This window comes from Leptinotarsa decemlineata, unplaced genomic scaffold, assembly GCF_025532065.1.
Source record: "Leptinotarsa decemlineata unplaced genomic scaffold, Ldec_3_MD MMD2_tig00002159_RagTag_RagTag, whole genome shotgun sequence".
Lineage (NCBI taxonomy): Eukaryota > Metazoa > Arthropoda > Insecta > Coleoptera > Chrysomelidae > Leptinotarsa > Leptinotarsa decemlineata.
The window spans coordinates 4,607,747-4,632,420 of record NW_027412574.1 but is presented as its reverse complement, the minus strand read 5'-3'; the positions used below and the strand labels follow the sequence as shown (position 1 = coordinate 4,632,420).

The window sequence follows — 24,674 nt, the reverse complement described above, 5'->3', positions numbered from 1 at the left end:
TCAGGCAGAAAATAATACTATTTCAATCGCAATTACGTAAAAAATGTTTCACACATTTTGAAACATGTGAAATATTCAGCCACACTACAGAGACTGAATTTCCCGTCAATTTTGTAATCGAAACTTCGAGTGCTTTGAAGATAAATTTTGATACTCGTTTTTCAGATTTTGATGTCATTGCGAATGAAATTAAGCTTTTTCAAAATCCTTTTGATTCTGACATTGAAACCCTGGTTCCGGAAGTCCAAATGGAAATTATTGATTTACGGTGCAGTGATATGCTTAAGAACAATTTGATAATTTGTATAAAATTGCTCGTGGGTTGTTTTCTGTTTTTGGTACTACTTACTTGTGTGAGAAAACGTTTTCCAAGATGAAGTACACAAAGAATGTTTACAGATCTCAATTAACCGATGAGCATCTTAAATCTCTTTTGATAATTGATACAAGTAAAATTGATCCACAACTACAAAGTATTGTCGGTGTAAAATCACAATCACATAAATCTCATTAGTGTTTTTGTTTTACTGTGATTCATTTCAATTATTTGTTAGTTATTAACATGCTTAAACTTAGATACTTAAGTTTTCTTTGTCATCATTTCTGTCGTTAAGTTTTACCTTGCAAGTGAATAAAACCGAATAATTATCATTCTGTGTTTTCTTTTTCAACTTATCACATCAACAATAGTAACAACAATTAGGTAATCATTGGCTGTCGCGGGCCAGATTGATGACAGTAAATCATTGGCTGTCGCGGGCCGGATTGATGACACTGGCGGGCCGGATTTGGCCCGCGGGTCCTAGTTTGGAGACCCCTGATCTAGGAGGTTGACGTGATGTTACAATTGGGATGTTGTGAAAATATTATAGATAGATATTTGCCATCATGGTGTAACGTTTTACTGATATTGCAATCTGATATTTTCACCATATATTAATAAGTATGTAAGACAAAAAAAGGAAACCGATGAAATGTCTTTTTGACATCTCAAAACCATATCGCAAAACTTTGTGTTATCCCGCCGTAAGATGTAACCATGTTGGCTGATATTCCCTATCACTTGTCCTTTTCCTGCAGAAAGGCTGACTGTTGTTCCGGTATCTCTCTAAAAACATTTGAATCTTCTAAGAAGAAGAATTTATAGGTTACTTCAATTTTTTATGATTTCCCGGTTTCCCGCCAGATCTCACCGTTAACCTTCATATTGTTAAATTTTAATTTGTTTTGGGCCGTGTTGTTGTGAAGTATTTTTAAGTGAAAAATAATCGAAATATGTCCCAACGTGTAATAAATATGATTATGAAATTTATCTCTATTTTAAGTTGTATTTATTTTAGCCAGAGGAAGACTCTCCTGTGGGGACTCCGCGCTCCAATGTATCTTCTCCAGGACCTGATTTCGAACCTTTTGAAGATGAAGGTGCTCTTCTTGGAGACATTGATGCAGACATGGAAGAGGAAGATGGAGAAGAACTATTTGGGGATAATATGGAAAAGTAACTGACACATTTATAGATCTGACACCTTTTTAAGTAGTATATTAATAATAATAATCGTTTTTATTGACTGAAATACAAATTATATAAATGCATAATAATATGACATTACAAAATATATAGAAAATATAGAGAAAAAAATGTCAGTCAAAAGGCAGAGTTCAAGTCTAGTAGGCAGAAGAGACTTGTTCTTCCACTCAACCACCTTTATCATTTATTTCACTTCATTCAGCAAAATCAAAATTAAGATTGATATTCGACTTTTGGTGCAAGTTAACAAAAGACCTGGCATAGTCTTCCTAATAATTTTTTATAGAAATTTCAAATTTTTCAAAATATATATCAGTATTCTCACCAAAAAAGTTGATTTTCGTTTATTTTGTCTATTGTAATGCAGATCTATGTATCCTATCTGTTCTGCCTCAAGGAAGCATTGCAAACTGATATAATGTTCTTGTTATCAAAATTTGGCAAGCTTTAAAACTTTTTTGTTTTTTCCACAAGTTTTAGTTGGTGGATAAATGGGGTTTCTCAAACTACTGATTTAATAAAGAAAAATTATAAGCAACTGTAATCAGCTATTTTTTATTTGCCAATATTGCACTATTGCATTTAGGCGTAAACCTGGCAAACATGAGCATCAGTTTGATAGGAAGTTCTTGCAGTCTCTTTTTCTATTGAACACAATTTTGGAGGGTTTCAATAATTGTTTAGAGAGAAGAACCGATTTTACATGATTGAAGGCAATTTTGTGTAACTGAATGGGTAGCAAATGCTTCTGCCACAAATAGGGCCTTGGAAATGATCAGCAGTATCGAGATATTTTAATACTTTAAGACACATTTTCATTTCAATATTTCTGTTACAGATGTGAAAAACTTGTTTTAGTAAATAGATAACAAAATGTAAACCAATAGGGTTATTTTTAATATTATTTAGACCTTTTACATTTATTGCAGATGAATTGATCAAAATATGTCTTGAAAAACTCAGAGCAATTAAGTACTACCTTGATGCTCATTGAACTCTGGAATAGATGTAACATATGAAATCGAGAAAAATATGCCAACTAGTGAAGATGACTCCCAAGAGAAATTTCAAAGATTTCATCAAAATCCAAGAAGGTTCGAAGATTACGACATGACTTGTCTAACTTTGAAAATATTGAATGGTGATGCAACAGTTTATGAAGAAGCAATGCACTAAGGAATTAAGGAAAAATGGCAAGAATCCATGGTAAAAGAAATGGAGTCGTTGGCCAAAAATGAAACTTGAAATTTAGTTCCTCTATAAGATTACATGAAATCGATCGACTGTAAATAAGTTTACTAAATAAAGGAATGAAGTGACGAAAATATAGATTCACTATATTTAGAATTCTGTTGGAAATGGCAAATCAACAAAGATTATATATTCACCAAATGGACGTCAAAACAGCTTTTCTAAATGGGTAACTTTCTGAAAAAGTCTACATGAAACAGACTAAAGGATTTGTGAAAAAAGTTTTGTGTGCCAACTAAACCGAAGTTTTTATGGACTAAAACAAAGCCCAAGGAATGAAGCGAATGAAGATAATCATCAAAATTTCGATAAACCGTACAGGCAACTATTAGGATCACTTATGTTTGCAATACTTGGATTCAGACCAGACTTGAGCTATTCTTTGAGTTACTTGAGCCGATTCCAAAATTAACCAAATGAATAAGCTTGGAAATGCCTGAAAAGAATTTTTAGGTATATAAAACGAACTTTAGGTATAAAATTAAACTACAACTATACGATGATTCAAATGGGGGTGATGATATAAATGGAAGAAAATCAACAATTGAACTTTTATTCAAAGTTTATGATTGTCCAGTATCATGTTGCTCCAGAAAGCAATCTATGGTAGCTCTTTCTTCAACAAAGGCTCGAGTATGTAGCCTTATTTACTGAAGCATGTGAACGTATGTGGATAAAAAGTATATTGGAATAATTAGAGACTCAGAAGGATCCTGTTATATATCGTAACTTCATACCGATAATTAAAATAACCAAGTTTAGAGTTAGGAATTAGCCAACTTTATCTCTTGAAGACGCCGACTTAATTTTTAAAACATGTGTTGAGAATAATGTTGAGTTATGGCGTTTGTAAGCAATTCTAGTTTTGGAAAATTATTTAATTACATAGTTCGGACTTCCATTGTCTAATATGATATAAATTGATTTTGAGATCCCTGAAAGAATCTATAAAAATTAAAAAGATTAGCTGAGAAAATAACAATTATATTAAGCTAAAAAACTGAAATTACAATGAAATAAAATACAAGCAACAGTAAAACAAAAAACTGAACTATTAACGCGAGATGAAAATTAAAAATTATCAACAAGACAAGAAAAATAAAAGATTCCAAGCCAAGTTACTTCATGACGTTTCGATTGTTAGTATCCACAATCAGATGATAACTCATCCTGGATACTAACAATCAAAACGTCGTGAAGTAACTTGGCTTGGAATCTTTAATTTTTTCTTGTTAATAATTTTCAATTTTCATCTTATGTTACTAGTTAAATTTTTTGATTTATTAGATTGTTGCTTGTATTTTATTTCATTGTAATTTCAGTTGTTTGCTTGATATAATTGTTATTTTTCAGCTAATCTTTTGAATTTTTATAGATTTTTTCAGGGATTTAAAATCAATTTATATCATATTAGACAACCACCTTCAAACAGACGTTAAAATTATTCAACATCGGATGTATCAATATCACATATGACAAGTTTTCACAAAATTAGAAAGAAATAACTTAATATGTTTTGCTTATAAATAAATTACGTAATTACGTTCACCATCATTAGATGCTCTTTTCTGTTTTTTGAAGAGACGTATATGTATAACCCTCATTTGGGAGATATACAGTCACAGGCCATTGAAAAAATTCAACAAGAAAAAACTGCCAGGGAAAGATCTTTATGCAAAAATCCAAAGACATGACATTTGTTTGTAAGAGGGATAGGTTGTGACTGAAAAGAGCTTTTGATCACCCAATTGAAAAAGGTTTCTGATTTCTTAAGCAGATAATGGTTGAGGATGGTGGTTTTGCAATGGTTTTTGGGTGAAAACTTGTCTTTCTCATAGACTTGACATATTTTTGGATATTTGCAAAAGTTTTTATGCCTTACATGACCCACATGCCTTCGAATTACTCACTAGAAATTTATAATAGTAATCCTGTAAGTAGCTAATGACCTAGCAGTTGATGTGGCCTAATAAAAAAAGGAATACTATAGAAATCCTGTTCGAGGAAACATACAAAAATTGACTGTGAATATTTCTCTCGGAATTAATAAATTTCAGTGAGATATATGATTTTAGTGATTATCGTCCCATGCCTCACTTGGATCGTTATGATGACCGTATTTTGGATTCTGAAGAATATGATCAGATGTCAGTTGGAGAGCGGTTGGCAGCAGAAGAAGAACTCCGCAGAAGAGATAGGGAAATGGGTGTATACAGAAGAGATGACAGAGAACTCTTCTATGATCAAAGCGATGATGAAGAAGATCCAAGACAAAGAAGGCGTAAGGAAGCAGAGAAAGCCGCTACAGGAGAAGTAGATGATTCTGAAATGATTGAATCAATAGAAAATTTGGAAGATACAAAGGGATACTCAATAAAGGAGTGGGTTATTATGATGGGTCCTAGGACTGAAATAGCTAACAGATTCAAGAACTTCCTGAGGACATATGTGAACAATAAAGGGCAGTATGTATACAAGGAGAAGATAAGAAGGATGTGTGAAAACAATCAGGTAATTATTTTTAATATTAAATGTTGAGTTGAAATGTATCATGGATATGAGAGAGTACCAGTCAATGAATAATCAATCATTTATTTAATCCTGTGGAACTTACAAAGTTGTTGGACTAGTCAATTTCAAATGTAAGTGTGAAAATCACTCATTAATATAGTATAACTAGTCATAGGACAGCTAGTTAATTCCATCCTTTTAATTTTTTGTAATTCAGTGGTTCAAAACAAAGACTGCTTTCTCAAGTTACTTTGCACTACGTAGCTAAAGCGCATAATTCAAACAATCTATTGTTGCTAGCTCTATAGACATATAACACATTGTTTCTAATTTGGGTGATCAAAGCCTTCTCTGAGGATAACAGTGCAATAGAAATAATTTAGAGGTAATAGTAAACAAAAGTCTGTTGAAATTGAAAGGAGATATTTTTAGGAGAGATTGGTTTTTGACTTTTTACTTCTCCATATTTATATAAAAAATGTATCTGAAAGTAACTTCTATTTATGATTTGGGTTAGGGTTAGGTTAGGTTAGGTCCAAAGTGAGTGGCTGTATTCGACTCTCCAGCGCAACCTGCAAGAGTTGTGGGTCACAACTATTCACACTCGACCAAATAAACCCAGCTTCTTAACGAAGCCAATTAGTTTGTATGGTGAGTGGTCTTTCAGGTCAGATGGTAAGAGTACGGCTCTGCCGAACTCTAAAAACCTGATTCGCTCCCCAGCGGGGCAGGCACAAAGTATGTGCTCTGCTGTTTCATCATTTTCCAAACCGAGGCGACACACACTGTCTTCCGACAGTCTGAGTCTCTTCATCTGATGATTCAGATGACAGTGACCTGTAAGAGGGCCTGTTAGACATCGTAGTTCATCCCTACTGTAGTCCAACAACTGAACAACTGTTTGGTATCTAGCTTCGAAGGGTGAATAAACGCCTTGGAGTGAGCCAATCCTGGAAGATTCTTCCAAAAGTCTATAAATCTTCTTGCCACCCAGGTGTTCAATTTTTGTTTGACAAAGCCATTGTGTAGTGTTCCTCAATTTCATAACGAATGTTTGGAGTACAAATTGAATAGAAAAATATGATTTTCATATAATTCAATGATCATATAAAAGAAGTTGTTTGAAAGTACTCTTTATTTTGCGTAATTCAATGTTCATGTCAAAGTAGTTGTTTCGGAAGAGCTTCTTCTTCTAGTTTGAATCTGAAAGTAATTTGTAATGCATAATCTACACATCTTTGTGAATAGTTTATTTCAAACTTAATTACTTTCTTCTTTCTGGAAGTTTTTCACATTTTTTGTATAAACATGGAGAAGTAGAAAGTCAAAAACTTTTCTATCAAAAAAAGCCTGTTAGTTCCATTTAAATTGTGTATTTTTGAAACATTCTCAAAAACAAGTGTGAGAATACATAATATAAGTAAGTGAAAATAATCCCGTTATATTCTGCGTGAAAGTCATTCTTTTTAGATTGCCCCTTTTTTTAGTACCACTCTGGTTTATAGGAAGTTTGACTCATGATGAACTCAAGCAAACAGACATTTTTTACACTGATTCACTGCCATCAGGGCATGAGTCAGAGCATGACATATTATTTGATAATGAAAACTAAATAGAGAGTGGGTTCAATTATGATTTGGGTACTATTGAATAACATACAAAAATCGATTTTAGCTTTTTCGGATCCGGAGATATCAGGGAGAAACAAAAAATCTTGGTATGTATTTTTTGCAAAGATATGGGGAATCTGTTTATACATTGCACCATGAATCTTCAGTGTAATTTCTATACAGAATGTCACGTTAAGGAAGGTGTCATTGCCTCATTGTCTACACTGTCTGGTGTTGAATCATGAATGCTTTGTTTTTGGGCTCTTTCAGCTTGACAATATTTAATACAGTTAACAATTGGCAATTTTGAATACCAGTAAAATAAGTTGAATTATTAGATAAATAGCTCAGTTTGTGAGAAATTCTAGTAGTTTAGATGATGATGAGGAGCTTATTCTATTCTCGCATTTTAGTTAATAGCAACAAAACCAAATTCATCAACTATAAATCCTAGAATGAAAGATTTTATTTGTTATTGAATCTAATTTTAATCAAGAGTATATTTCTAATAAACTAATAACCAGTAAATATATAGTCTTCACAAATTAACTTACACAGTTAACCAGTAATGTTTAAAAAAAATTGCAAACTTCAATGAACCTTTGATTTTCTAAATATCGATTTTACTTTATTTAATTTTTTTTTGCAGTCCAGTTTTAGTGTGGAATTTCCAAACCTTGCTAACAAAGAACATGTACTTGCCTATTTTCTCCCAGAGGCACCATTTCCAATGCTGGAAATCTTTGATGAAGTTGCAAAGGATATTGTGCTTTCAATGTATCCCAGTTATGATAGAGTTACGAATGAAATTCATGTGAGAATATCCGATCTTCCACTAATTGAAGAACTACGGACATTTAGGTGAGGAAATAATTTTAAAAATGGACAAATCGTGTTTTGTAGATACTAAAATATTTCCTTGAATTTCCAGATACTGCTTAGTGTGCATTTGAATTTATTATCCTTTGTACGTATTATGCAATGTTATGAATAAACTTACCTTAATTCCACAAGTTTAAGAAATACACTTATTTTGAAGAAAGCAACTCCCTGAAGAAAGAAATCCGTAGAAACTTGTAACATTTCAGTAACAAATTGTAACTGATTTCAATGAATAGCTTAATATTTACAGAAATTTTCATTTGGGGATAATCTCTTCCTATGACACTATATTTTCTCTGTTTTCACATTAACATTTTTGCTTCCATAGTAGAAAATATCTTACCCAAAATATATTCATTACATTAAATCCAGTTGAATAAATTTCATATACTTTAAGGGTGGTACAATGTATGACATTTATACAGGGTGTTCCTTAAACACATGCTAATATTTGAGGAGGTAATTCTTAGACCCATTTTAAGGAAAAAACGTCCTATGGACGTATGTCCTAAACGCCTTAACTTTTGAGATACAGGGTGGCAAAGTTTCCAAAAATAATCAGTTTTTTAATATTAACTGAGATAATTTTGTAGACATCTTTGGCATATTTGGTACATATGTTCCATGCCTCAAGGCGCATTTTCTGATGTACAATTTTCTTAATTTTCTCTGCCAGTGGCGTACGTACAAGTTTTGAAATGTATATTTTTGGCGAAAAAAATACTACGCCACTGCTTTATCTTGAATTAAAAATTATTTTTAAAATCTCCATACATTTTTGAGCACATTTGATTTGCTGGGTTTTCTTTGTCCGACGCATGGTTTTCGCTCAAAAAATTAAAAATCGCTTTACTTAAGGATAAATTCCTTAAAAATCTGATGCGGTATCGTACATCGACTGAAAGCAAACTAAGAGATCAGATTTGTTGCAAAATAATTGAGGATCTAAAAGGTATTTGTTTGTTGTCAGATGCACTGTTCTTAATTAAAATTACGTCATAAGCAGCACCGCTTAATAATTTTTGAAAACATAAATTTAGTTATCCTGGAATAAATGACGTGTAGCAGAATTTATTTACTGCACCTCTTGGAAATATGGAGTTTGTCGATATGTGATTTCTTTTAAAGATTAAAAGCAGAAAAAACAGCGTACACACCATAGCAATAAAAAACGAATTCTCTGTATGTACAAACGTCAGTAGCTAATATTGATGTTGGTTTAAAGTAAGGTGTTGGTGTTAAAAACTGTCACAGCGCGCTTTGATTAATTTTGAAGTGTTATTGAAGTTATTTTGGTAGTCCGCTGTTTTTCTGAATATCAGTAAATATGGTAAATTATACGAATGCGGAAATGGCGCAAATGCATTACGTATATGGCCTTGCCGATGGTAATGCAACAGAAGCCAGGCGCATTTATCAGGAAAGATATCCTAATCGTGCCTTACCAGATAGCCGAACCTTTTCAAATATTCATCGTCGACTTGGGGAAACTGGTAGTTTCAAGAAAGGGACTCCGGAAGGTAGACCTCGTGTACTAAGAACTCCTGAAATTGAGGAAGCGGTGCTGCAAGAAATTGAGGAACATCCTGAGACGAGTACGAGGAAGATCGCTAGAACTCTGGATATTTGTCATCAAATTGTTTGGCGTATTCTGGTTGATTTTTTGTTATACCCATACCATATTTCAAGAGTGCAGGCATTACTCCCCAGAGATTTTCCACAGCGTGTGAACTTCAGTCAGTGGAATCTACAAAGTATTCTCGGAATGCCATTCAAAATTTCCATAACAATCATGTGTGGGCTGAAGAAAATCCCCATGCAATAACCGAAACCCATTTCCAACACCAATTTTCGGTTAATGTATGGGCAGGAATTATAGGTGATCATCTAATAGGCCCATTTTTTCTACCAGTACGCCTTGATGGTCGTTCTTATTTACACTTTCTCGAAGAAGACTTACCTGGGTTATTGGAAGATGTGCCACTTGCGTTAAGGAATCGAATATGGTACATGCACGATGGCGCCCCTGCTCATTTCAGTGTAATTGTCCGAAACCATTCAAATACAGTTTATCCTAATCGTTGGATAGGTCGCGGAGGACCTCAGCAATGGCCAGCAAGATCCCCCGATCTCAACAGTTTAGATTTCCATGCGTAGAAGGGCGGAAGCATGCATACTAAGTGCAGGTGGCCACTTCCAACAGTTTTGGTATTATTACTAATTAACAAATTTGTGCTATTCGTTTAGACTTACTGTCACAAAATAAAATAAAACTCGTTTTTGTGAAAAATTTATTTTTTTGCAGATTATGTTTTCAAATATTATTAGGGAATTGGTACTGCGTTATGAAGCAATTTTCAGATTCTCATTCATTTTAGAATTGATCTAATTTCTTAATTTGCTTTCTGTCGATTTTTATTTTTTTGAGTGATAATCATGCGTCGGACAAAGAAATACCAGGAGATCAAATTTTCTCAAAAATAAATGAGGATTTTAAAAATGATTTTATTTTGAAAAGAAAGCATTGGCGTAGTACTTTTTCCCCAAAAATATTCAATGCGAAACCCGTAGGGATGCCACTGTTTGAAAAAATACAAATTTGTGTACATCAGAAAATGCGCCTTGAGGCATGGAACATGTGTAACAAATATGCCAAAGATGTCTACAAAATTATCTCAGTTATTATTAAAAAACTGATTATTTTTGAAAACTTTGCCACCCTGTATCTCAAAAGTTAAGGCGTTTAGGACATACGTCCTATTTCAATCTTTTAATACCTAATAATCACATTTTATGAGCAAGAAGAACCTCAATCAATAGATAATTGAGCAAAATTGTTATTTTCATCCAATAAACTGCATTGTTTTGGAGGAGAATATATGTAAAAATAGAACTCTTCAAATTCATTTCAAAGTCTAAAATATAAGCATTTTAAAAATCCACTCGATGATCTTCATCTATTACGTATTCTGCTAAAGCACAATATTATATATTCCTTCTACATTCACTTTTATGTCCACTCATTCGATCTTCTTTATAAATGGAAAGTTGAAGTCAACTGGATTAACTCAATCGTCTAGTCTAGAAGATCAATTAGTATGTAACTTGATAAAATAGATGATATACTTGAACCCAAATATTTGTTTGTAAATTTTCCTTCAAATACCATATCAAAAATGAAATCTATAGTGAATTGAAGGGGTTATATTTTTAGGAGTGATTAATTTTTTGGGAAAGAAAGTAGAAAGCCAAAAACTTTTTTTCCCAAAAAATCTATAGTGTTCATGAATGTTTTTTCATGAGACAATTACTTCATTTACTTTCAATGTTTGTTTTTACCAAATTCAATGAAGGATTTCTAATGAGATATTCTACATCTAAACTTTCAATAACACATTTTTTTGGTAATTTATTAAAAATTATTTATGAGACTGCTGAATTTTGAAGAATCGCTAACATAATTATCAGTATTATACAAATTTGTTAGAATATCTGATATCAATTTAATCATTCCAGTGTTTGGTGAATTTATTGATGAAGTGATTGGTCTCTATACAAGAATGGTTTTATGAATTTTAGTAACTAAATGGAATATTGGTACTTGAAAGTATGAAAAAATTCAATAACAGATAAAAAAAATCAGATTCATACACTATGCATTTGATGAAAAAATCAATTGAAAATACAACAGTGCTATACGTATCTTGTTTCAGAAAACTTCATGTAAACCAACTTGTGCGAACTTTAGGTGTTGTCACTGCAACTACAGGAGTTCTCCCACAACTTTCCATTGTCAAGTTTGATTGTAACAAGTGTGGATTTATCTTGGGACCTTTCACACAGTCACAGGATTCTGAAGTTCAGCCAGGTGTCTGTCCTGAATGTCAAAGTAGAGGACCATTCATGGTAAGCTGTGACAATTTAAATGTTCAGTCTATTTGCCATAACATACTTTTATTTTTTTTATAGAAAAAATATGTGCTAAAGTTATCATTATTTGGGTTCAAACCACTATAAAATCTATTCGTTTTTGAAATGGCCTATGAAAGGTGGTGAGTTGAACCTTGAAGGGATAGGTAGTCTTAGTTTGCTTCTGTCATACTTTTGGAGAAATCAAGTAGAATAAGTCAATCGAACGCTTTCCATCGAAGCAACTACAGAAGGAGGTACCAGTTAACCTAATAATTCAGACTATTAAGTTTGCTCATGATGTTCAAATGTTCAATTAGTCTGATGGGTGTTTTTAAGAATCACGCAGCCTTAGATTATACTTCATGGTGAACCTCGAAATGATCAATATAAAATTTCAAAGAGTTGTGATGATTGAATTCAGATGTAATGCAATCACAAATTATTTAAACAGATGACAAATATTTAGAAATCATATATGTGGAGGTGATGTGAACTGAGAGAGAGAGAAAGCGAGAATATGCTTTTATTGTTGCAAGATACAAAATCTTGTTGACAAATTGAAGGCCTAAAACTATCTTAAATCAAGGTAAAGTAAAATACGCATACCTACAACAATATATAAAATCTAGCACATGAGATACGTCATTATGAAATGACTATAATAGGGTTTATCCAATAGGAGAGCTTTTACTCCCTTTCTGAAATGTTCTACGGAACTTATTTCTTTAATGTGTTTTGGTAAGTGATTGAACATCTTACCGTCTCCATAAATTACTGAATCTTCAATTAGTGTCAGTGATGGGATCGGGAGTTGGAAGTTGCCAACTTGACAGGTGAGGGGATGTGTGTAAGTAGTGTCAAGTTTGTGAATATGTTTTTTATTTAGATATGCCGTTTCCATAACAAAAATTGTGAAAACTGTTTACATTTGAATACATTTTGAATACATTTTGTGTTTAACAAAAAGAGGTTTGCAGGAATCTTGAATTTTTGCTTTGTACATGTATTTTACTGAACGTTTTTGTAGTGCAATAACAGAGTCCATGAGATTCATATTACACATTCCCCATAATGAGATTCCATATATATCAAATGGAATTCTACTAAGGAATGTATACATCCTTGGCGGAAGAAAGACCAAATTCATTCAATGTCATTCTTACTGCATAACATCCAGAGGACAATTTTGTGTTCAAATTTGAAACCTGTGTGATTTGATCCCGTTAGACTTTTTCTTGTGAGATCTTCTCAATTCGCAGGTATATGCGAATAAGTCGCAAACCACAGCGGTCCTCAAAGCCAACATAACCCATGCCATTGGTCAGATTCAGCCTGATTTATGCACCTGTGTCATGGAAGATTGGACATTTCAGATGCGCTCCACCTAGAGAAGCCTTGGACATTTGACATCAACAGGTCTGATTGGAATAGTGTCTTGCTAGAAGAGACACTGTTCGAGGTATTCTATAGAATACTTGTTGAACATTTGGAGACCGTGTTTCCCAAACAAAAAATTAACAAAAAGAAAAGGAAACATTGGATCAGTAAGAGAAAAAATATAAGATCTCTTCATCAAATCAGAAAGTTTACTAATAGTTTATTTTTTGACTGTTACTTCAATAATTATAGGAAAGTCTATAGAAAGGTAATCAGGGCTGCGAAAAATTTGTACTATAGTAACAGAATCACGGAAGCTGACAACGAAGCTTAAGAAAGCTGGTTAATAATCAACGAACTCAGAGAAAAAAATATGTATACAAACACAACAGATACATCCTTAAATACGGACCTTTTAAACAGCCATTTCTGCTCCGTAACAATAAAACCCGGTTAAAACATTGTACCTACTCACGATCCCCTAGAATATCTCAGTGATATCTATGTAGACAGTACCTTTTCATTTCACCACATCAGTATAAATGAATTGAAAGAAGTGATAGAAAACATAAAAAATAAGAAAGCATCTGGCTTTGATGGAATTTCTATTAAAATTCTCGAAAGTCTTCCTGAGACTGCGCTCAATATACTTGTTGAACTGATTAACAATTCCTTCGAGTAAGGAACATTTCCTTCAATTCTCAAAACCTCGCTTGTCATTCCTCTCCATAAAAGTGGCAACAATGAAGATCCAGCAAACTTTAGGCCCATATCGCTCATCCCAACCTTAACAAAAATAATTGAAAAACTGGTAAAAAAAGATTAATGGAATTTTTGAGCAGTAATGGGATATTGAGTAAACATCAGTATGGCTTTTAGAATTTTAAGAGTACAAGTGAAGCTATATCAACAGTATTGCAATTGGTGTATAATGAAATCAATAGCGGGGAAGCTACTGCAGCAGTGCTTTGTGACTTATACAAAGCTTTTGACTGTGTCAATCACAGCTTATTGCTTCGGAAACTCATAAGATATGGTTTTAGGGACAACAGTCATATTTGGATTAGTTCTTACCTTTCTGACAGAAAACAATTTGTAAGAACGTCATCTTACTCGGAAGTGGGAGAGATGAGTTGTGGAGTACCTCAAGGCTATGTGTTAGGTCCTATACTCTTTCTGTTATACATTAATGATTTGACCAACATATTGATTACAGGAAGCTTTACCTTATTTGGTGACGACCCCACATTAGTGTGGCATGACAAGGACAAAAACAGATTGTATAACAAAATGTGCCAAGACATGAAAAAATTGGTTTGACTAGAATCTTCTATCATTGAATACTAATAAAACAAATATATTAGCATTCAAGTGTAATATACCTGATATACCCCTAGACAATAACACAATAAAAAATAACTCCACTTTGAAATTTTTGGGAATTTATTCAGATGAAAATTTAAAATTCTCTCAGCATATTGCACACATCAACAAAAAATTGGCATCAGGATGTTTCGCACTGAGAAACAAACAAAGGAACTGGGGTTTGCTGCAGCGAAATTAGTGTACTAGGCCTTAATAGACTCTCATCTAAGGTATGGTATACCCTTTTGGTGTGTTTACAGTAAACAACTGCTTGCTGAAAAGGGCTATCAGGTCCTTATGTAAAGTGAAATGGCGGGATTCATGTAAACCCCTTTTTCGAGAACATAGAATCCTTATGGTTATTTCAATATTTATATTGGAAACCGTGTCAATTATACATAAAAATAAGGAGAACTATGAATCTACAGCTACAACAGCCACATACCACACAAGGCGGTCAAATGAACTGAGTCTACCAATTCCAAAAACATGTTTGGTTCAAAACTCGTTGATATATAATGGAATTAGGATATACAATAAACTTCTCAATGAAATCAAAGAGACTCCTTTCATCATATCTAGAAAGAAATGTACAAAACTATTAAGTGATAAAGCATATTATGACCTACAAGAATTTTTTAACGATGCCCTGTAATTTAAAATGTGATGAAACTGCGATTGTACTGTGTGTGAAACATATATTTTTATTCGTTGTCCTAGTTCTTGTCATGTAACCTCTGCATATGTATGTATATATAGTCAATATTTTATTTTAATCGTTTATATTTTATACACTTATACTTCACATCTTATACTTCATGTTTATATTAATATTTATTTATGACATTGTATTTGTAACATGAATTTTATTTTTAAACAATAAACATATTACCAATCAATCAATATCTCACACACACTTTGTTTTATTCAAATTTTAATATAGAAAGCATTTAATGAAAGACCCTGTACATAGTCCACCATAGTTTAATGTACTAAAACTAAGAATTTTTCAAAATAAAAGTTATTGTAATTTCTATGCATGTTTTGCTTAACTCAGAATAGATGCTTTCAATTGTGGTAACAGGTTTTTGATTGAATGATTCCTCCTACATTTTTAAAAGTGACTTCGAATCTTTATTAAAATGATTTTGATTAAAAGTATAATTACGTAAATATCTTTCTTGATCCAATATTCACTATTAATATTTTTTATTTACAGATTAATATGGAGAAAACATTGTATCGTAATTATCAAAAAATTACATTACAAGAATCACCTGGACGTATACCTGCGGGCAGGGTACCCCGATCTAAGGATTGTATCCTTCTGGCTGACTTATGCGACCGTTGCAAACCAGGAGATGAGGTTGATATCACTGGAATATATACAAATACATTTGATGGAGCTCTTAATACTGATTATGGTTTTCCAGTATTTTCAACAGTCATTTTTGCCAATCACTTGATAGTGAAAGATTGCAAGCAAATTGTACAATCAATCACAGACGATGATATAAACTCCATCATTAAAATGAGTAAGGATCATAGAATTGCAGAGAGAATTATAACATCAATAGCCCCATCTATTTATGGGCATGATTACATAAAGAGAGCATTGGCTTTATCCTTATTTGGTGGTGAACCAAAAAATCCAGGTATGATATTTTTTATAATTTTATTAATTTTTTCAAGAATTCTTTTTTTTTGTTTTATGCTGTGTCTTATTGAAACTTCATGACTGAAATTCATTGACTTCGACAAGAAAACTTATCGAAATTCTTCACTTATTACAGAATGCTTTACTTTTAACGTTAAAGTACTTGGTTTAATATAAAAATATTCTTTTAAAATTGTGGCGAAAATTTCATCAGTGCCGGCAAAGAATTTTTTCTTATGATTAAGAATTATATGCTTGATGTCGTTTTCAGTAGCAGGGACAAAAAACATGAAATTTGACCTCATCATTTCAATCTTTGATTGAGCGAGATTGAGCGAGTCTATTTTTTATTTTCTGTTATGTTTTTGTGGTTGTGATTTAAGGTTATTTTTTTGTTTTTGTTTCGTGCGGTTTGTTTTGCTGTTCACTAAGTTCCATAAATTCTTTACTTCAAGAAGGGTTGATACAGTATAATAATCTCTGTAGAGATTACAGAATGTTTAACAATTCACTCTTTCAAATGTTTAGTTGAATGCTTGTTTTCAAAATATCCAATTATTTTATGGAAGTTCACTATATGTGAGTTTTGTATTAACATCTTTCAATCAACACACATGAAATCGTTAGTCATACACACGAAGTTCTTCAGACTTCTGTGATATTTACTCATTAACAAATTGGTGTACTTCATTTCTAGGAGATAAACACAAAGTTAGAGGAGATATAAATGTTCTCATTTGTGGCGACCCTGGCACAGCTAAGTCACAGTTTTTGAAGTTTGTTGAAAAAATCGCACCCCGAGCAGTTTTTACTACAGGGCAAGGTGCAAGTGCAGTGGGTCTGACAGCTTATGTGAGGAGAAACCCAGCCAGTAGAGAATGGACATTGGAAGCTGGAGCTTTAGTTTTGGCAGATCAAGGGGTTTGCTTGATAGACGAATTCGACAAGGTAATCAATTCTAAATTAATTCCTCATTAATAATTTCATAAAATTTGCAAAATATACATAGGTAATCTTTTGTGTTAATATAATTATAGTATTTTTCGAAGTTCAATCTATTCAAAACAATTTATAGGATTTTCAGATTTGAGGTTTTTTTTGTGATATAATTTTAAATGTTTTCGATGTGTTCACCTTTCCAAAGAGGTATTACTGTGGGAAAAGATTAGTCATGATATGACAAATGAAATAATTTCGGGTTAAAGTAATATTCATAGATTGATTTTCATTTGATATATAGTTCTTATATTTAATACATTTCAAAATATTCTTCATAGAATTGCATATACACTGCCAAATGATTATAATCATCTGGAAAAAACAGTCTCGTGGAGTTTACTTCCAAAGATGTTTTTTCCAAATGAAATATTTTTTGAAAATATAGTTAGAGGGGAATTGAGGAAAACTTGAAGCGATGGGCAGGTGTAGTTTGACATGTTCTACTGCGATTCCACTTTTGGAGGAATCAATCTCATTCTACTTGTGAGAATATCCGCAGAAGATAGACAAGTCCTCAAATATCCTTTGATGTTACTATCAAGGTTGCTTTTTTGGATAGAATCTAGCAACATAGGAGTATGCTTGGGGCAGAGCCTGAACATTATTCCAAAAATGGTATAATTTGAGATTCACAAAGTTTCATACAGGCTTTAAGAAAATTGCCAGGTATAATACATTCTTGAGTAGAAGACAAAAGTATTTAGAAACCAAATTCTCCATATCACAATAATTGGCGATTTCAAAGATTTTCACTTTCTATACAGTGTGTGTTACATTGACCTTCCATTAGAAGTTGGAGATGAGGGAGTTCAAGAAGACAGTGTAGGCTGAGAGTGTTTCACTTATATTTTGCCTTGCTGGATGTATGTCATATTCTTCTGGACATAATTTGGGTTGTACATAAATTGTTTTCCTCTCGTGATCCAGTCCCAGACATTCACATAAAATATGACGAGCTGTATCTGTCCCATTGTTGCCATTGCCTGCAATTGAAGTCTCCATTGTACCCTTATTTTGTTTGAGTGCCCTCTGAACGAATAATGTCCATCGAGTAGCGCTGTAATTGTTCTGAGTGCGATCCCTCCATTGTGAAGTAATTCTTCACTTCTCTTCTGAGACAGTTTCCTCTAGGGGTTTCCCTGTGTGTGTTCCCAGTACTTTTAGTTTCTTATAGACTCCTTCCCAATCTAGTTCTATACCAAAGACCTCTGAACCACTGCAGCTATATATAAAACGAGATAATCCTGTATCAGATCACAAGAATTATCATATGAGAAGTTACAGTTAGGAAATAGTATAATTCATCTCGTGATGACGCCAATTTGGTTGTTGAAATACGCGTCGAGAAAAGTGTTTCTGTTCTGAAATGTAGGGGTAGTGTTTGTTTTGGAGAATTTTAAACGATTCTTGAACAGTAGATAGAAAAAAAATTGAAAAATTTATGAAAATTTGACTTCGCAGTTAGTTTCTGCTTGAAAAATTAGTAAAAAACAGCCTCTCTTCTTTTGTCATGTGCTACTCCGAACCTGTCAAATTTGACATTTTTTGTCAAAAAATCTAATCAAATCAAAATTATTCCGTTTAATGAATCAAGTTGATTTGTGTACAGATTTTCATACATTTATAATTCACAAATAAGTTTTATGTACAATGTTATCCACACAAGACAAAGTGGAAATCGTTCTTTTATGTGGTGAGAATGTGCCATATCGAGATGTTGCTTGTATTTTGAATCACCGGCATCCAGGAAGAAATATCCACTTTAGTACTGTGGGAAACTGGCTCTGTGGACAGTCGTTTCAAGAAACCAAATAATCCAATAAAGTATGATGAAGAAGAACAACTCAATGTTTGTTTGAGCGTTGTTGAAAATGGAAAAACTAATATTAGGAGTATTAGTGGAGATACAGGGGTTGACAGAGAAACAGATATTTTGAGGATTTTTGAAAAAAATCTCAAATTTGACAGGTTTAGACTAGCACATGACGAAAGAAAAGAGGCTGTTATTTACTCATTTTTCAAGCAAAAACTAACTGCAAAGTCAAATTTTCATTATATATATTAATAAAAGAAACTTCTATATGTCGCAAACTTTATGTGTGACACTGTATTATTAAATATATACATGAGTTTACAATTGTTAATTTTTTACAGATGAATGATCAAGATCGTACTTCAATTCACGAGGCAATGGAACAGCAATCTATCTCTATTTCCAAAGCCGGTATTGTGACCAGTTTACAAGCTCGATGCTCAGTAATTGCAGCATCTAACCCTATCGGTGGTCGATATGACGCTAGTATGACCTTTGCAGAAAATGTTGCTTTGTCAGATCCAATATTATCACGTTTTGATATATTGTGTGTTGTGAGAGATGAATATGATCCAGTTCAAGATCAACACTTAGCTAGGTGAGGAAGATAATAATTTTTTTATAACTTGCTTCTTTTAAATTTTGTCATTTTATATTGCCAGTAGCGTGCCAATCAATCTAACAATGGTTGGTGAATGCTTCAAGTGTAGTGCTGATTGTGTATTGCAGGACAGTAGAACTAAGACCTTTGGTTATCCCTGTGATCAGTATAAAAGCTGTGCTGGATTATCAACTACAGAAGTTAGAGCAAATTTCAATGGTAAATTCATTACTTTAAAGTAGACAATACTAAAAATGGTAGGGATACTGGTATCCCATGAATGCATAGAAGAGAACATATGGAATCTAGAAGTCTGGTGCAAATAGAAATAGAAAAGTTACATATGGAGGTTCTAGATAGAGCAAACTGAACAAAACTTCATATTGTATTTTGATATCCAGGAATGCCAGTTCCAAGATCACTTACAAAGAATCTCATTTGACAAACAACAATACCAAAAGGTCTTAGATATATTGGAGGTACAGGTTGGTGAATTTGAAGCCATTCGTCTCGACTGCCCCAGTAATGATGGTACCAAATAGCTGCCAATATGTTGAAGTGAACAACATAAAGTCAGACTTCAAAGAAAGGAAGCATGGCTTTCCACAGGGCTCCATTTTAGGTCCACTATTGTTCTTGATCTATATCCATGATCTATGCATTTTCATAAAACCAGCAAGATGTTCCTTGTTTGTAGATGATACGACTTCATGTTCTAGCAAAGACTTAACCAGCTTACAACTAATGATGCAAGATAGAGAAACATTACCATATAATTGGTTTGCTGCTAATAAGCTGACTCTGAATGAAAATAAAACTCAAAATATAATTGTATCTTCCAATCCAAAGATTCATCCAACTAAAAGTATACATTTTTTAGCATTTGTTATTGATAATAGATTGAGCTGGTCTGATTATATCAAAGCTGTGACTAGCAAATTTCTACTGTTTTGTTTGTGGTCAGCTTCATGATGCTCAAAAGAGCCTACTATGGATTATTTCACTCAGTTATGTCATATGGTATTGGTGTTTTTAGGTGCCAGAAAAAGGCCACAAGAATAATAGCCAAAGCAGGTTACAAAAAGCACTGTCATCTTTTTTTTATTCAATTTGGCATTATGCCACTTCCAACATTATATATCTATAGAGTTTATTGAACCTGCCCTGACATAAATTCACAATTAGGAAGAAACATTCACTAAAGTTACATTTGTATAATCACTTTCACTCGTCTCTGAAGTCACTAGGCTTTGCAAAATGTAAATCTACTATTGAAAAGTTTTTTCTCCAATACTGTTTTTATGACATTGAGGAATATATTGACGTGACAGGGTATTTAACTTGTGAAAGATCTCATTAAATCCTTAGTTTCTTAATTTTATAATTACACTTTTAATTGACCTCTAATCTTTACTTTAATTTTTTTTCAGTAGATGATTTTATCTTTGTAACTCCGAACAAGGATTTATGTATTTGTGACTTGCCATAAATATATTATAGTATGTGGAATAGACGAAGTGCTCAACTCTAATCTCCTCTAAGGCTCGCCTTTTAAAAATAATCCTATCAGATAATCGTCTCCAATGATTTTAGATCTGACCCCCACCCAACGAAAATATATTTCATGGGAAACTGACATTTAAGACTCCGAAATCCTGAAATGAAATTTCAATAAAATGAAAATTGATCAAATATTGGAAATTGAACAATTAAAAATGAAATAACAGCCAAAGATTTCAAGCCAAGTTACTTCACGACGATTCTATTTTTAGGACCCGCAATCGTCTTCCTTACACACAAGCGACCTTCCAAGGTCCTTGTGAGGGTATCTCTATTCGCTGAAAATACGGTTCTCCTCGCCTCTTTCATGGATCGTGATCTCGGGAACGTCCATATGCAACGTGCATTGGACGACCTCGAGTGCTGGTACCTCAAATGCAAGATCTGAGTGAAACCGAACAAGACTCAGGCTATAACCATGGGAAGAACGATATCTTCTCCGGCCCTGAAAGTGAGAGTCTGTGTAAGTGGCAAACGCTGGTTAAGTACCTCGGTCTTCTAATAGATCATAGACTCACTTGGACCCCACACTTGGAATGCGAGAAGGCAAAGATCGAGAATGAGCCTTAAGAACTAAATCACGATCTATAACACGATGTTTAATGAATGCTCCATGGTTCATGCGAATAGACGTCACCAGCAGAGATTTGCAGCTGCCTTCCATTCAGCTGTCCATTCAGTTGAGGAATCAGAAAGTTCTCGATAGCTCGGAAACTCATGATAATCCATTAGTTAGGGAATCTATATGTAGATTATGCTATAGACGACCTCTCCTGATATTGAAGGCTCCAACACTCAGTCGAATGAGGCCCTCATATCATCTGTTAATGGATGAACAATTTTCTCACCCAATCACCCCAGCCAGGTAGAGGTACCCTGTGAAGGGCGATGCGGATATCTGAAGACCTTCATACCGTCATTAATCTACAGTCAGATGTGTCTCGTTTGTCCTCCTGACGAACACACTTTGAAAAGATAAGGGCGCCAGGCTCCATTCTCACCTAAGTTAAGACGTTCAGTAGAATCATCAGTCACATATGATCGACATATCATTTGTGATTTACTGAATTTATGGATTTTTTCATTCAATAATGACAATTTTAGTAACTCTGATGTAGAGTATCGAATTAGTATACAAAAAAGAATATTGATGTTAATACTTATTAATATTTACATATTGTAAAGTTTTTGATGTACCTATTTTTTAATAAACCTTTACCGAACCGGATATTCGGCCGAATTATTCGGTTTGAATATTGATTTGAAATTTAAAAATAAATGTTGATATGTTTTTAAAAATATGTGTTAAAAATAATGTTGATTTAATTAAAGTTTACAAATGAATATTGTTTTGATTTGAGGTTAGAAAGTAAATGGTGATTTGAAGTTTGATTACTTACTTTTATCAGCTTTATTCAACACATTTTCCATAGGATTTCTTTGACTTACAATATAACATAAATCTTTCATAAAAGATTTGCCCTTTAGTTGTATACCGTGTCGTGTAGCCAAGAAAATAGAAATACTTCAACCGAATAAATCCGGCACCGAAACGTCGAATACCAAACGAATAGTTGACGTATCATTAATAAAAATCATGAAATATATGTTTTCAATGCTATAATAATATTCTTCGAAACATTTGCTGAGATGTTCTGTGGAAAATCATTCACTACAGTTTCTTGTTTTCAGATTTGTGGTTGATTCCCACATCCGTCACCATCCTTCTAAAAAAAACTCAGATAAAATTGAAGAACCTGAAAATGAATTACAAATACCACAGGAAATGTTGAAAAAATATTTAGTTTATGCAAGAGAAAACATTCATCCGAAATTGCAGAACATGGATCAGGATAAAGTTGCAAATATCTACAGTCAACTGAGGCAGGAATCTTTGGTAATAATTCTTCAATTGATTTGTTTATTTTTGCATGCTTTTAGTGATATATTTCCAAGCATTACAAAATTCTAATTATTGTAATGTCTACTATGTACATTTAGGTGTGTGAACTAATGTTTATTTGTAGGCTACTGGTAGTCTTCCTATAACAGTACGTCACATTGAAAGTATGATAAGAATGAGTGAAGCACATGCCAAAATGCATCTCAGAGAATATGTCCAAGAAGATGATGTAAATATGGCTGTCAGAATGGTGTTGGAAAGTTTTGTAGAAACTCAGAAGTACAGCGTTATGAAGTCTATGAGACAGGTAGCCTTTTACAAAATACAGTTTTTGATCAATAAAAATAACGCTTATAATTTTGTTTGAAGGTATTCCGAAGGTACCTTCTTTTCAAAAAAGATCACAGTGAACTGCTTTTCTACATTTTGAGACAATTGGTTCAAGATCAACTGACATTCCAAAGGAGTGTGACAGAAATGGAAACACTGACTATTGAGATAGATGAAAATGATCTCATCGACAAGGTAAAGTATCCATTGTTCTGCATTCTCTAAAATGTTCATTGTGAGATTACTCGTTGAGTATCAGAAATGACTTAGATTTTAGTGAATCTGAATTTTCTCTAGTAAGAAACGTGAGATGAATAATCATTGTGTAAGGATAATGCAAATTAAAAAAAACTATTTAATCTATTTGAATACTCACTAATTTATAAATTTTTGATATTTTTTTGAAAATGACAAAATATGTAAAAATACAGGGGAAAAGCTAACTAAATGACGAGGAGAAAATCTACAATCAATGGTCAAATCAGTAAATGTATATACGTATGTAGTTTTCTAAATATCCTGATTTCCATTACAATACTCAAAATAAACACACTCTTGCTATTTAATGCACAATGATTTCTTCATTCATGTATTTTTTTTTAATTCTAGGCCAGACAAATAGACATTCATGATTTGAAACCATTTTATCACAGCAGGATATTCGAAAGTAACAACTTTGTGTATGATGCCAAAAAAAAAGTTATTCTTCATATTGTACCTGTAACCATCACAACAGAGGACTAACATCATCAACCCAACCATTTTATATCTATATTTTTATACCTTTTTTTATTTATTTTTTTAAGATCAATAAACGTTATTTTAACATTCTGTTTATTAAATTTATATAATATAAGGTAGCAAATATTTTTGGAAAATACTTTGCAAATTCTGTCAGAGAGAAGCTTGAATCTCCTAACCTCCTCGTTGATCTGTGCACAAAATCACCCGTCACAATTCCTAATTCTATGTTCTTTGCTCCTGTGACTGAACATGACGTCAAATCTATTGTGTTAGGCTTGAAAAAGAAATTTTCCACTGGCATAGATGAAATACCAGCAATTCTACTGAAAGAGTCCATTGACAATATCTCAAGTACATTAGCCATTATTATAAATCACTCTTGTCATTAGTGGAGTGTTCCCAAATAAATTGAGAATATTAAAAGCAGTTCCGGTCTTCAAGACTGGGGATATCCAGTGCTTGGAAAACTACAGCTGAGCTGTTTTTCCAAAAGTATGGAAATGGCAGTCTATAATCAAATCTGAACGACAGTTCAGATTTCGACCTGGCTATTCTGTCGAAACAGCCTTAGCAGATCTTGTACAATATATACATGATAGCATCAACGAAAATAAGCGTGTGGTTGGACTAT

General features: G+C 33.0%; 1 protein-coding gene across 1 annotated transcript; it reads left to right on the top strand.

Moving 5' to 3' along the window:
• The first annotated feature begins 1,136 nt into the window (after positions 1-1,136).
• On the top strand, positions 1,137-24,127 carry Mcm2 (DNA replication licensing factor Mcm2). Its single transcript, XM_074177083.1, has 12 exons — positions 1,137-1,287; positions 1,341-1,498; positions 4,855-5,290; positions 7,550-7,761; positions 11,496-11,688; positions 15,656-16,091; positions 16,791-17,041; positions 19,247-19,503; positions 22,759-22,963; positions 23,094-23,276; positions 23,339-23,494; positions 23,909-24,127. The coding sequence occupies exons 1-12, from the start codon at positions 1,276-1,278 to the stop codon at positions 24,041-24,043; spliced, it is 2,634 nt and encodes an 877-aa protein (XP_074033184.1). The 5' UTR covers positions 1,137-1,275; the 3' UTR covers positions 24,044-24,127.
• The last annotated feature ends 547 nt before the right edge of the window (positions 24,128-24,674 follow it).